The following is a 16,183-nucleotide window of genomic DNA, read 5'->3' on the forward strand; positions in this document are numbered from 1 at the left end:
CATCTGAGTGACAACAAATTTCCATTCATTATAGTTTCAGCATTGCTGATGTTTACTGTTCAATAATGGGTCCTTAAATGCAGAAGTATTCATGCAAATTGTAGTCCTAAGCCACTGTACCAGACTGTTTATATTAATTACAGTCCAATTCCATCCTCATAGTTCTTGAGTTGTTGATATTGAAAGGCCACAACAATGACTCGATTCTCATCAATGTATGAAATTAAGTGAAATAATTCTTTGCTTTACCAAGAGGACCAGGCAGGCATGCAGAATTATTGAACAGGCTTCAATAAAATCAGCTCATGGGCTCAGACCTTTATGACTTTATCTATACAACCTATTTTTATCTTCCAAATATACAGCATACAGAATCTCACAGAAATGAGTACAACCCTCATATTTCAGCAACCATTTTTTTTATATGTTCTCAAGCTATTTTGACAGTAGGACAGTAAATCTGTACTGTTATACAAGCTGCACATTGACTGCTGTAAAATATATCCAAGTTTCTTTTCTATAGTATTGTCTCTTGAGAAGAGCTCCTAAAATGTTTGCTGGAATGTGAGGGATGTACCGTATTTTTTTGGACTATAAGCCGCTACTTTTATCCCACGCTTTGAACCCCCCACGGCTTAAACAACGAAGCGGCTAATTTATGGATTTTTCCCTGAGTTTTTCCCGGTTTCACAAGCTTCAAGCCAAAAAATTGAGCGACATAACATTAGACCAATGAAATTTCCAAACAGAAACGGAAAAAACGCACTTCACCTGTGTTCTGAGCTGCACGGCTTCGGGAGAAAATATATTCATATTTAATGTATATATATATATTATATATATATATATATATATATATATATATATATATATATATATATATATATATATATATATATATATATATATATATATATATATACATTAAATATAATTTTTTAATACACATGCCAATTGTGAATTGTTAAAAGTCTATACTTTTCTTTTCCCTATGGCAGGGGTCACCAACCTTTATGACACCGAGAGCTACTTCTTGGGTACCAAGTAATGTGAAGGGCTACCAGTTTGATACACACACTTCTAAAATAAAAAAATTGCTCAATTTACCTTTAATTATATGTTATTATTATGAATTAATGATGTTCATCTATATCAGGGGTGTCAAACTCAATTGCTCAGGGGGCCAAAACTCAAAGCACACTTTAGGTCGTTTTAACATAAATATGAATAAAAACAGACAGGAAATTTATTCCAGAATAAATCAACTTAAACTTTAAATAAATAGCTCTCCATAAAAATATCTCCTGTCAAAATTATACCAGTTAGAAATATGAACATGCTGCGAAAAAACCCTGAACAAATCAATAAAAATTGTCCTTTCAAGTAAACGTTAAAATAACAACAATTCAAAACAATCCGATTTCTTTGCTCTTATGCCATTTTATAAAAAATTATCTTAAACTTTAAAAAACTTTAAATATTTTGCTCTCTATAAAAATATCTCCTGTCAAACACCAGACGTCTCACAGCTTCATCATGCAGCTCTTCAGAAACTGTCCCTCAGTAAATAACCGGCTGATGTGACTCTGATTTCTCCTCTGCTTTCACACCAGCTTCACTTTGTGATTTTGCTCTGGTGAAAAACATCTGCTGAAATGTCCGATTCTTCTTTAACTCTTCTACTTTTGAAAGACTCTGTTTTCAGAATCAACTTTTCTCTTCGCCACTGTGAGGCGCTGTTTCACAATAACTTTACAATAGCGTTAAATACATCAACAGAAGCTCTACTTGATTGACGCTGGAATGTTCCCAGGTAGTCTAGCGTTCGGTAAGGCAGCTGAAGCGCTGCATTATGGGATCTGTAGTTTGTGTTATCAGCGCTTCATATCGCCACGACATTAATAACAATAATAATAGATCTATACAAAATCACCTCGCCGGCCGGATATAATTGTACATCGGGCCGGATGTGACACTGAGTTTGACACCACTGATCTATGTGAAAACACTGATCATGTTAATAATTTCTCACAATAATTATCAACAATGATTTAACAAGGTAGGAAACAGCTATTTTTAGAAAAGGCTCGCGGGCGACTCATGTGGGCACCACGTTAGTGACCCCTTCCCTATGGGATCAATAAAGAACTGAAATGAACACATTTCAGAAACGAGCAATGAAACCTATATGAAAACTATATGAATATGAATAAAAATATTGTACTCAAATTATTTTCTGAGGTGGAAGAAGAAGAAGAAGAAGAAGAAGATGATGATGATGATGATGATGATAGACTTGTAATTATCATGCATATTAATGCAATTGTTGTTTTTAATCAACAATTAAAAAGCACACACACACACACACACACACACACACACACACACACACACACACACACACACACACACACACAATATAAAAGCGTTAAAAAAAATCATATTAAACAATCATGTAACAAAAAAGTCAAACAATATCACATTTTTGAATATATGTGCAAATTGCATGTGTGTGTGTGTGTGTGTGTGTGTGTGTGTGTGTGTGTGTGTGTGGATGTTGGTGATGTAATCAGTGTATTATATTATTAAGAATAATTTATTTTTATTTTTATTAATGCATGGGTTGATATCTAACCTGTGTACTGTTATATTAATGCCACTAGGTGGCAGAAATAACCCAAAATTACAACACCTCAAGCAATGCATACACGTGCAATAACCTACGTACTGTTTTATAGTATAAATGTATATCATATAGAAGTTGTAGTAAAGTTTGTATGCAGATATGATATTTGAAAAAGCATCTAGTAAATCAACGTTGTACTTCAGCAATAGTAGTGGTTTTGATAAAAAAAAATCATTGATGAATGCAACCTTTACAGAGAAAACGCTTTTTTAAATAAGTGTCCATTTTCAAACAAGAAAGAATATCAAAATATTTCTATGTTCGAATTTGAAGAAGTTTGATTTCTTTGCTATTTCTGATCCTATAACACAGATGCTTTCTGTAACTTTTTACAGTGTAGTATGTAGTTTTGAAGCGACACCTGACTGCAGCCATTACTGAGGTTGTTGATCAGCCAGAATCAGATCAAATGTCAAAATGCACTAAATGCATGCTAGGATTGTTTAATGAAATAAAAATGACATCAGTCAGTTAATTCTGTAATTTCGTACACATCAGCATGACCTGAAAAACAAACACAACCCTCTGTTAGGGACCTCCAAACTATGTTCAGAGGTCACACTTAGTAAGCAAAGCAAACACAGCGAGATTTGCATGGTGAGTCCTGCAGCCACACAAACAGGTCGTTTACATCAGTGCAAATTGGCAGAATTCTCAAAAACAGGCCTCGTAACACAAAACAGACTGAGGTTCCACAAGCGTTTGGAGGAAATATTCATCCAATGACCCTTTTATTTTTGCAAAAATGTAATTAATAACAGACTTTCACCTAAAGTGAAAACAGGGACTGGTTTTCTTTATCTCACTGTTTGTTCTGGTTTTAGACATTTTTTATTTTGCTCTAATTCTGTCAGATCTTGCTTGCTGGCTTCCATATCAAAACTGTGGACATTTTTATGCAAGAGTGATCCTTTAACAGATTTACATTTCTCATTAATTTCCTATTAAGAGTTCCTGGCTTCTACTTGGAAGTCTTTCTTTGTGCTACATACAACCTAAAGCGTTTTTTTTTTTTTTTTTCTTTGTGCTACAAAGAAATTTTAAACTTTTTGCTACAAAATTTCAAACTTTGTGCTACAAAGAAATTTTATTTTTAATTTCTTTGTGCTACATACAACCTAAAGCTTTTTTTTAAAAAAGGAACAAGCTGAAGGATGTTTAACCGTTTTGTCTGTAAGTGTAGTTATAGAATAATTTATCGCTGTTACAAAAAATTTTTTATTAAATAATTAGAAATAACAATTCATTGAGAATTTCATTGAACTTTTTCATGTTCGCTTATACAGTCTGAGGGAAGGCGATGTATCAGCTTGTGGTGAAAAATCCAGGTTTTCCTGAGAGAAAATCCAACACTGAAAATCCTCTGATTTGCATCCACACCCATGTTGTCTTCACTAGCAGCATGGTCATTTAGTAGAAGGTCTGTATGAAGCAACTAAATTGTAATGCATTTATATCCCTTTTGTTCGACTTGTTTCATCTTGCGAACATCACTGCAAGCAATGACAGTAAGCAAGCGAAAATATCTCGAATCCATGATATCTGTGTAATATTTGACCTATTACAATAGGTATATTAAGATTACAATAAACCAACCTATTTGTACTGATTTCAAGCTTGAACTAGTCTAATGGCAGGCGAGCTCATTTAGGCATTTATTTCTAGAAAGAAAAACATTAATTTCCCAACATAATAAATAATAAAATGTAATAATAAAAATAAAAATAAAAAAACATATAAAAAGTACAAACTTGAAATGAGTAATAATAGGCAGAAAAAGATTTATTTATGTATTAATATATACAGTATATATTGATGTTGTGTTTGATAATATTATAATAAATAATACACAATAAATGAGACTATATATTAAATATATTTTGTAGATAAAACAATGGGATGACCTTTACATTTCTTTTTAATCATTTAAATAAATTAAAAATAAATATGAATCTTGGCACTGTGGTTCATCAGCTAGTGGTGTGACCTCAAATCTACAGTTACACTCTGTGTGGAGTTTCACATGTTGTCCCATGCATGTGTGGATTTGCTTTGTGTACTCTGGTTTCCTGCTTCCTGTGAAAACATGCTGTTAGGTGCAGAGGCTAATACATTGCACGTACACCGACAAGGCATAACTTTATAGCCACCAATCAGGCATAATATTAAGACCATCTGCCTGATATTGTGTTGGTCCCCCTTTTGCAAAACAGTTCTGACCCATCGAGGGTTAACAGCACTAACTTCTTCAGCAGTTTGAGCTACAGGAGCTCGTCTGTTGGATCGGACCACACGGACCAGCCTTCGCTCCCCACCATTGTCACTGGTTCACCACTGTTCCGTCCTTGGACCACTTTTGATAGATACTGACCACTGCAGACCAGGAACATCCCACAAGAGCTGCAGTTTTGGAGATGGTTTAAACCAGTCGTCTAGACATCACAATTTGTTTCTTGTCAAACTCACTCACATCCTTACCTTCGCATATTTTTCCTGTTTCTAACACATCGACTTTGAGGAAGAAATTTCACTTGCTGCCTAATACATCCCACCCACTAACAGGTGCCATGATGAAGAGATAATAGTGTTATTAGATTAGATTCAATTAGATTAGATCAAATTAGATTCAACTTTATTGTCATTGTGCAAGGAACATGTACAGAGCCAATAAAAACCAGTTAGCATCTAACCAGATGTGCATAAGTGGCCTTTTACAATAAAAATAAATAAATAAATAAACAAGGGTAAAGGGGTCCATATGTACAGGGGTGAGGGTGAATAATGAACCGAAGTTGCAGTAGGTAATAATATATGTGTAAATAGTAATATACGATATACTGTACTAGATGTCGGGAGATAACATGCTCAAATGACATGATATAGTTATGTACAAGTATGAATATTTTATAATACAGTATATACAGAATAAATATGGGTGGAATATACAGTAGTGCGGTCATGAACACGTTATGGATGGTGCAAAAATTTATAGTGAATAAGCAGTGTAGAAAATATAAAAATAAATCATTTCACTTATTTACTTTACTGCTCATAATGTTATAATGTCATAATGTTCTGCCTGGTCGGTGTTTGATTTATTGTTTAAGCACATGCTCAGCAGTGGACTGGTGTCTAATGGGTGTTGAGTTTGTATTCCCAAGATCAGCCGAAAATCAGCCATAGCAAGGAAAAAATGCTGCACGGAAAAATGAACGAATAAACACGTTAATTTAAGGTCAAATTCTCAACGTCTGCAAGGATCTATAGGTTCACACGTGGTATTAAAACTGTGTGAGTATTGTGTGACCCTGATGACATTGTAAAAGGAAGAAAATAAACTGAAGAGAATAAAAACTACATAAATGACTGTTGATTTATCTATTTAGGCCAGCTCGGTTGTCCCTCCTCTTGAGACTTGCCATCAAGGCTTTCTGCACATGCGCACTTCCTTTCTTCCCCAGTCATGCTTCATATATTTTAATGCTGGAGGCACTTTCTGACAAGAAAATTTACACTAACAAATTATGCTATGCAGACTTTTTCTGCTGAGGGCATTTTCTGATGTCACAATAATAGAGTTGAAAAAACACCACTAAAATATTTGTGGTGGTTTTGTTTTTTACAAAAACATATTTATACATTGTGTGGAAGGACAGATTGATAAAACTAATGTTAGGAGGCTGTTTCAGGCTAAACACAGTGACTCACTTGAACACACACACACACACACACACACACACACACATGCTACTTGTATAAATGCATACACTTTTTTGTCATATAATCAGAATGTGCATACATTGAGCGTGTGTATTAATGGGTGTGTCTCTGGGTGTGTGTGCATGTCTGAGTTGACAAGAATTTTTTGGGCTTTTGGAAATCCTTTCATTGTACCAAGAACGTTGTGGAGAAAATCTTGTTATTTGAAAAGTTTCTCTCAGTGTCATCCTAGTGAATTCGTATATTGTTCACAGATGAGTAAACTAGTGTAAAACACTCTGTTTGAACAAAAGTATTGGGACACCTGACTTTTTCAGCCATATGTGCTTCTTTACCGCTGACTTGAAGGCACACAATTGTATAGGATGTTTTTGGATGCGAGAGCATAACTTTTTCCCTTTACTTGAACTAGGAGAACTTGTCGCAGCATGACAATGCCTCTGTATGCAAAACCAACTTCATGAAGATATGCTTTAAATGGGTCGGAGTGGAAGATTTTGATTGGCCTGCTATAGAGGATTTTTACACACTACATTGCACTGAATGCATGTTTTCTGGTTAATTATTCAGATACTGACAAACACTAGGCCTTTGCTCGCCCATTATGAATATATGAGGACAAGTGTGTCACATATGTGGACATATTTGTAAATCAAGCAGTGTTTCATATACATGTCCAAGTTTTGTGTAGGAGGTGTAAGCAGTGTTTCATATGGTTGTGGTAGTAGTATGTGTGTCAGGATGTAGTGTTATATGCACAAGTGCTGTGTGCGTGTTAATGGGTGTGGGGGGGGGTCTGTGTTAGTGTATTTATATGTGTGTACGTAGTAGTCTACATATGTATGCAATTAGTGCTTCATATATACAGTATATGTGTGTGTGTGTGTGTGTGTGTGTGTGTGTGTGTGTGTGTGTGTGTGTGTGTTCAAGCAGCGTTTCATATATATTTATATATGTTCAAGAAGCAAGTATATGTGTGAATGTGTAAGTAATGTTTCACCTATGTGCAAAAGTAACGTGTGTTTGTGCAGTGTATCAAATACTTATTTGCCTCACTGTATATGCTCAAATACTGTGTGTGTGTGTGTGTGTGTGTGTGTGTGTGTGTGTTTTGCTAGTGTTTCATACTGTATATGTGAGCAAGTCATTGTGTGTTCTCTGTGTGTGTGTGTGTGTGTGTGTGTGTGTGTGTGTGTGTGTGTGTGCAGCAGTGGTTTACATATATGTGCAAGTCACTGTGAGTGTGTGTGTGTGTGTGTGTGTGTGTGTGCGCTGTATCGGTGTTTCTCTCTGATCGGTTCTGTGCCATAAAACAAACAACAACAAAAAGAAAGAGAAGGAGAGGCAAAAAAAAAAAAAAAAAAAAAAAAAAAGTCGCGAGCGCGTCCGCCCATATTAGCCGCTCGCTCCCGCCCGTGCTCGCCGCCAGGAGGCGCGCAGGACTTGTGCCAAAGCTGCGCGAGCGCAGGGCTGACGGGGACTTGCGGGGTGTACGGCAGCGCGAGGATACACACTGTAACCGTAGAAGAGAACGAGAGCGAGCGAGCGAGAGAGAGCAGGGCGCGAGCCGGATTGTGACCGGGTTACAGCAATGAATCCCGAGACACGGAACGCACTGAGCTGCTGAACCACAAGCACGACTCGGTGAGTGATGGTTTGTCTGCGCGTGAGTCTCTATAGCTTACATTATCAATGTGCATGTACTGCGTGCGTGTGTGTGCGTGCTTGTTTTGCGGTGCGGCGTTTCACTGAGCAGCTACAGCAGCATTATCAGGGACAACACAAGCTATTTCCTATTGCACTATATGCACCTATTAACGCAACACACACGCTGAGAAGCAGAAAAGCCAGAAAACACCATGGCGCTTCAGTGTCACTCCGCTTCACATCTCTACATCGAAGCGTCAGCGCGCGCGCGATGGTTGCTGCTGAGCTGGAAATCTGAAACACCGCCATGAATTTTTCCCTTAATACATGTCCTGTGGACGCATGTCCAACCTACAGGGAGATTTGTTTCTGTAGACTGTAACATCCACCAGTCCTTGTTTAGTCTAGTCGTATTTAAAACACCAAATAAAATACATTCATCTAAAGGAGTCCAGCAGCTGAAGTCTGAGCCTCTCTGTCCTTCACCACACACATGCGTACTAACTAGTACGTGAAAAGCAGTGTGCATGGTACTGAACATGACGCTCCCTCCTACTGTTTAATAATGTAGTATGCATGCATTTGAGGTTGTACTCTAGGATTTCACTCTAGGCAGCTCACACCAGAACATCAAATCTAGAAAACAAGAACATTTTCAGTCAATTTGTGTGATATATGATATATATGATATACATAATATATGATGTATGTGTACAAACTATTTGAGGATTTTCCTTTTCCTATCTGAACTTCTCACTCACATTATTGTTACATGTTGGGTTACAGTTTTATGATAAATTGATTCGATTGGAATCAAGTGACCAGGCTGATAATGCGAACTCAATAATACTCAATAAATAATCCAATTCTAACCTGTGTTTTATAAATGACAATACCACACGTTTTAATGTTTTTATGGAGACCTGTGATGAGAATCATTGATCTAGATTACTAATGTAGGTAACACATTTCCTGGGCTGCTGTTTCTTTGGTTTTTTTGAGATTAAAAAAAATATATTTTAATGCAATGTTGTTATTTTGCATTTATACAGTACTGCCCTTGTCACTGGGGTCACTTTCACCTGTAGTTCCTTAAGTACATTTTGTATATGTTTTTTTTGTAGCTCTTAATGGCAGTAAAGGCATTAAAGTATGAATGTGTGTGTGTGTGTGTGTGTGTGTGTGTGTGTGTGTGTGTGTGTGTGTGTGTGTGTGTGTTTGTGGCAGTAATGGCATTAAAGTATGAATGTGTGTGTGTGTGTGTGTGTGTGTGTGTATGTGTGTGTGTGTGTGTGTGTGTGTGTGTATAGTATACCTCTTAAGCTTTACTCTAAAATAAAATTCACAGTGGTCCATTTGTGCACCATTTATCACTTTTAAAAGAGTTCTATACAGTATAAAGTTTTGATGGCAAGGAAATGTACAGTTTAGTATTATTTTTGGGTGAAAGTATTATATCCTGCATATATATATATATATATATATATATATATATATATATATATATATATATATACATATATATATATATATATATATATATATATATATATATATATATATATATGAAGCAAGAATATACACATACACATTTAGTCTTTCTGAGTTTGAAGAGCATTGTGAAGCGAGCACGCATCACGTTTACACAACATTGTAGGAATGTTCTTTTTGCAACATTACGTCCAGACCGTTTAGGATCGAACCGCGTTCATTGCGAAAGGTTTCGGATGCTTTTTTGGTTTTGCTGGTGCATATCCAACAAGGAAATATTTTGTATGTGATATTTGATATTCTGGATGTTTTAGGGAAAAGTCAAAACAGCTGTGAGTGATCTGTGCTGGTTTGCTGATAACGTCATTTGTTGTGGGAATGGGAACTCCATGTGAACTTTATTTTTTTTCTCTCCTTTAGCCTTTTTATTCGACAGAAACTCACCATGTTTACTCATAACACATCTTATAAAACACTCTTTGCGCTGATCTAATATTATGCTCTCTCCTGTCTGTGTTATCTTTCTATCGAACAAACAGACTCAGGCAGCTCAGAGATGCGGAGCCATCGGCGTTCGGCTCACTCGTGTTATTTGTGTTGTTTGACTGTTTGCTTAACTGGGTGTCCTGGATCTCTCAGTCACACCCTGTGTGTGTTCAGACCAGGCTGCTGCCATCAGCTCTGTACACAGGGTTAAATGCTGGACCTGGCTGAGAAAAAAACAGCACTGCAAAACCACCAGGAAGCCAAGCAGGTAACGTGACCTGTTTAAGAACGCTAATTCGTTGGTTTCCTGGCAAGTTTGACATGCATGAGAAAAACGATCAACCTTCAAAAAAACAACATATTCATCGAATTGAATTGAATTGGCTGTAGAGATCGTGTGAAGGACACCACTGTGTTTCGACGCACGCTCATTATCTTTCCACTCTTTGTTTCATTTAGGATGTCTTGGGTCAGTGGCTTTTTAGTCACGCGTGCAGACGAGCATAAGACGGCATGGGGCGAGCGCAATGGCCGAAAGCGGTGGCGTAAGAGGGACTGGCGCCGGCGCTACATGAGCTGCCTGGCTGACCCCGAAGCTGCCGAAGCTCCGCCCCACGCAGGAGCCTGTGCTAGCACGAGCACCTTCAGCACCCGCTGCGTCTGGCAAGAGGACCACTACGGGAAGAAAGGAGATCTCACCATCGAGGATGGCGAATCGAAGAGGATGAAGGAGGACGAGGAGGACGAGAAGGACGAGGACAGGGAAGTAGGCACGGCTGTCTTAGGGTGCCTTCGGCAGCTGGCGCACGTTTTCCAGTCCAAGCAGTTCGAGTCGGCCAAACTGGAGCGCCTCTACCAGCGCTATTTCTTCCGCTTGAACCAGAGTTCTCTGACCATGCTCATGGGCGTGCTCGTGCTCGTGTGCGGACTCATGCTGACTTTTCACTGTGTGCTCAGGAACCAGCACGTAAACATCGCCTACGTGTCGATCCTTTCCGTAGCGATGGCGCTCTTCCTGGCCATGATGGTGGTGTGTAACCGCACCGGCTTCCACCAGGACTGCATGTGGATGGTGAGCTACCTGGTGGTGGTGGTACTGGTGGTTGTACAGTGGTGGTTGTACAGGCGTCCGGCGTCAGCATGGTGGAACCACGCAGTCCCTCCGAGGGCGTCTGGACTTCCGTGTTCTTCGTCTACATCATCTACACGCTGCTGCCTGTGCGCATGACAGCAGCGGTGCTGTGTGGCATTGCCCTCTCTTCCATTCACCTGATCACAGCCTGGCAACTCAACCCGAAGGACAGCTTCCTCTGGAAACAGGTAAGCAATAGTGGTGTGTTTAGGTTGGTTATGCAGGCACAAGCATAACATATGGCCTAGACAGCATATTGCTAATTGCGGTGGGTGTGAAGCAAATTTTTTTCCCGCCTTCGCTCAATATTTTCCTAGAAAAAGTGGTGTAGGTGGAGGGAAGCAACAGTGTTGGTGACATTGAAAATTCCAGATTTCCAGCCAAGGTCTGATTTTTTTTTCTTTCAGCCTGCAGGCTTTTGTGAATGTGCACTAATTACCGTACAGCAATTCAATATAAACAGGCTGCTACACCCAAAGACTAACCTACTAAATGATTGAGCCATAAACAAATAACTCAGTTATGAAATGTGAATCACACTGCCAGGAAGCCATTCAATCGACAACGATATACTGTTTGGATCATTTCGCTATGATCACAGAATAATCAATAGGCCGTCAAACAAAACTAGTAAAAACAAAGTAAATAGTATATCAGCAAAATTTATTGCCATTATACACGCTGGGAATTAGCCAACATAAACACTGTCATAGGCACTCGCTATTGAGCAAACGCACACACAATAAAGTGCGACCGAAAGACCCAAAACACACTTGTAGCTTCTGTCGGCCAGATGCTTATTTTTACTACTAAATATAGTAAACGTGAACGCTGTGTGAAATCTAAATTGTAGACTGTAGTGTCTGGATGCAGAAAAGCACCCTCAGCCTCAGCGACTTCACAATCACCGGTCAGTTTCCGCCGGTCATGCCAAGAAGAATCCGCAACTGTATTATTACAAAACATTATATCTGTATAGATTATAAGACAGGGTTAGAATTACATGCGCCCGATTGTATTCATTCTGGCATGGCTGCAACAGAAAACCCGAGGTTTGCAGTCCAGCTGAAGAATGTTGGATTTTCGTACTCAGCTTGCTTCCAGCTTTCCAGTTATCCGTCTTTAACATTTCGATATTTACAAATGACAAATGAAGCTTCAGGGTTGAGCTTTTGATATTTTATTCCGAGTCTAAATCAGCACTCTGCAATGCCTTCGTATTTTTGATTTATTGGCTGTTCAGTGGTGGAAGTAAACTGTGCAGACCAACAGCTTTCAAACCTATTCACAGGTCTTACATTTCGTTATTCAGTTTCCATCCGATACCGGATAGAATGCTTTTCATTTCTAGGCAGCAGTTCTAAACCAAATGCTTGGGTCAAATTTCAAAATATTCGTTTGGCAGAAAGAGTAGGGAGACTGGATTTGGGATTTTCAGATTTGTAATGTTTATTGTGTGCTTTCAGGAAAAATTCAAGGAATTGTACAACCCTGTTATTGAAAATATAAGCGAATGCTGGCTACTATAAAAGACTATGAAGAACATTTGTATAGAAACGGTGCTGTTTTCTGCGCATTTTTAAATCCAACATATCAATCTAACAAAGGAGCAATCTCGACGGAAGGCTGCTTAAATGTCCGCTACTTGATGAGCAAGTATTAAAATCACCTGCACGTGATGTAGCACAAATATTTATAGTGCACATTGTTTCCCAGCAAACATATTTGCATAATATTTTTAGATATGAATATTAGAATGTAGTTTATCTCAGACATGTATACACGTATGTGTATTGCTGCGGCTCGATTGCACCAAAAAGCAGACTTTTATCAATATAGCATTTTTCTGTTTATAACATCACAAAAATGGCGTAATAGTTTCTTTCCTTTTTTTTTCTTACTTTTGTCTGCCGGCAAAGAGCGTGTTTAGCGAACGCAGACTGATAAAAGAGTCACTTTATATAAAGATGTCACAAACGTTGCTGCAAGTGAGATTTCCTCCTAATTTCCTCCACTTGAAACGCACGCTTCGATCAATTTGAGTCTCACGTCATGGTAATATATTGTGTATTACTATATATACATATATATCATTTCCTACCGCACCTTCTGTCCTTTATTCACTCTACATATGGACCCCATACCCTTATTTATCACACTGCTATTTATTTATTATAAATAGGTCACTTATGCACTTCTGGTTAGATGTTAACTAAACACTATACAGAAAAAAAGTATGTTGACACCCGACCGTTAGATTGGTATGTGCTTTTTTCTAACCTGTTCCACAATTTGTCCCCATTTGCTCTTTTAATAACCTTGATTCTGGGAAGATGTTTTACTGTATTATTCCAATGATGTAGGGTGAGGAGGCCTGGTGTGCAGTCAGCGTTTCAGTTCATCCCAAGATGTTTGAAAGGGATGAGGTCAAAGATCTTTAGCAGGCCAAGATTTTATTTGTCACATATACATTACAGCAAAATGAAATTCGCATATCCCAGCTTGTTAGAAAGCTGAGGTCAGAGCGCAGGATCAACCATGATACAGCGCCCCTGAAACAGAAAGGGGCTTTGCCCTTGAGCAATGGCCTTGCTCAAAGGCAAAATAGTGAAATTGCTAAGCCGCCAGTGTTGGGAAGATCTTCCCAAGATTTTCCACTCTAATCCATGTATACCATATTTTCACGAAGCTGGCATTTGTGCACAGGGGCATTGTCATGCACATCTGGGTCTTCTAGTTCATGTGAATGGAAAATTGAATGAATCATCCAAAGACCACTTGTGCTCCTCGGTGTTTGTACAATATATGGCTGGACAAGTTCGGTTTCCCAATACTTCTGTCCATATTTCAGGTCGTTGAAAATGTTTCGTTTTTGGATGTAGTGGAACATGTTGAAATGTGTGCAGGGTTTTTTTCAAGAAACCACATGAATATTACAAACCTGCATTGAATTCCTCTTCTGGCAAGAAGATTCGATTATAATTGCAAATCCCGCTTGTAATATCAGGTGGAGAAAGGGGAAGGCAGCAGAGGAGAGAGGAGCTGATTAGTGGATATTGAAGCAGCACCCAAACACACCTCTTGATAATGTATTCAATTAAACTGTGGCTTTTTTTAAAATTATTATTATTCATTATCATCTGCCCATTATCTACTTACAATCCAAGTAATATATCTGTCATACACACACTCACACACTATTAGTAATAGGGATTGGAAGCTGTATTCTTTTATATTGTCCAGGTACTTATTTTGTTTTAAATCCCAGTTATTTTAAATCCCAGTCACACAATGCCACAAATGCAAAGAAACTTGTATAAAAAAGTATTTATTGTCGCAGTGGCCATGGTCGGTTAATTATTTACAGTAAGTCATATAGAACTAATCACACCGCAGTTATGCGAACATAAAAGATTCTTTAAAAAGCTTTGAGGTTTTTGCAGAGTGGGCAAATCTGATGAGACACTTCAAGCGCGTTTCACTTTTAAGGGGCTAAAATTAGTTTGCGCATTGTCAGACAGCATGTTTACCAGCTGGACATTGTCACTGTGTCAGTGTGAGTTTAAACAAAGCGTCTGAGTGCTTATTTAAGTGTGCTTATTATAGAATAGTCAGAGTGATGCGTTTGATCGCCCCCGAGTCAAAGAGATCGGGTTTCCTCATAACTCTCTTATTTAGCTTGACATATCAATGCACAAATTTGTGATAAATCATTCTTACCATGGCTTCGGGCCATGTAATGCACACACACACACACACACACACACACACACACACACACACACACACACACACACACACACACACGGACACAGGTAAGTGATAAAGTGAACCCTGAATAGGTGCTTCTTTTTTTTTTAAGTCCCATAAGGCCCAATTAACTCTGAGGTCTTGCATGCGCATTAGAAACGAGAACAGCTCACTTTGATCTTATTCTCTTTTGGTATTTTTTTATTTCGTTATTTTTTGTGTTCTATGAGTACCGCAAGTACTGGGGCCTGCTGATTTATTATTCGTGAATTTACAAAGCTTGTGCTTGTGTTGAGAGATTTTCTTTTTTTTTCCCCCTCCTATGTGAAGTTGAGCTGTGAGCTCTGCTTATTACGCAGCGTGATAGAAATGGATCAGGGGATTGGCTGCTGATTGACTGTCCCCGTGTCCCACAGCATGTCCTACCACAGTTTCAGTATAGACATTTGGGATCAAGTTCCAACCCTCCAGGTAATCAATGCAGGGAGTAAAGTCCACTGGTTGTGGCGATGCTGCGCTTGTTGTTTGGTGCTTGGGTTGGGGAAGGGAGGCCTTGATATGATACAGGATCTGTGACACCCAATGCAGGAAGCAGTGCGGATCGGCAGGGAGTCTGAGACGGCTGAGCTTGCGTTGTAAGCAACTGTTATAGAGTGTGAGCCGGGTATACTTTATTATTATATAATGGTTATTATGTTATTATTAGTAATAATAATAATAATAATAATAGCAATAATAATAATACTGATTATGATGAGGATAATAATGATAATAATTGTAATATTAGGAAAATATAATAAGAAATAATAAGAAAAAAATGAGGATTAAAGTAGAAAATAAAAAGAATGCATTTTGGATGAATGCATTTCCATGGCTTAAAAAAAAAAAAAAAAAAACTCGGTTTGCTAATAGCTTGCAGATTTCCAGGTAAAGAATTTTTCCAGAACTCAATCAGTGTTCTACTAAAGCTCATAACAAGGACTTTCCCAACTCCACCTAGGAAAACCAAAGTGAACACACCCTCACACATTTTTTTTTATTTTTTTGTTTTTTTTTTGTTTTTTTTTTGCTCAAAAAGGTGCCCTCAACCCTGACTTCAGCACATGACTTGATATCAACACGGCTGCTCACGTAGTCAACAAAGTACCACCATTCCTCTACTTAAAACGCGAGTGCAGTGTAGTATTTGCTTGAATCCGTATACAGCCATGTGAGTTAAATCGATCACGTTGATTATACAGTTTGGAGAAGGTAGATAAAGTGATCAGTCA

General features: G+C 38.2%; 1 protein-coding gene across 1 annotated transcript in view; it reads left to right on the plus strand.

The window, feature by feature from the left end:
* The first annotated feature begins 7,871 nt into the window (after positions 1-7,871).
* adcy6b (adenylate cyclase 6b) overlaps positions 7,872-16,183 on the plus strand; it is a 70,612-nt gene continuing 62,300 nt past the window's right edge. The window contains 4 exon segments of the mRNA XM_083569792.1: positions 7,872-8,050; positions 10,084-10,298; positions 10,490-11,141; positions 11,144-11,350. Of these exon segments, the coding sequence (XP_083425918.1) occupies positions 10,491-11,141; positions 11,144-11,350 (858 nt within the window). The 5' untranslated portion in view covers positions 7,872-8,050; positions 10,084-10,298; position 10,490.

This window comes from Silurus aristotelis, assembly GCF_946808225.1.
Source record: "Silurus aristotelis genome assembly, chromosome: 19".
In the NCBI taxonomy this organism is placed as follows: domain Eukaryota; kingdom Metazoa; phylum Chordata; class Actinopteri; order Siluriformes; family Siluridae; genus Silurus; species Silurus aristotelis.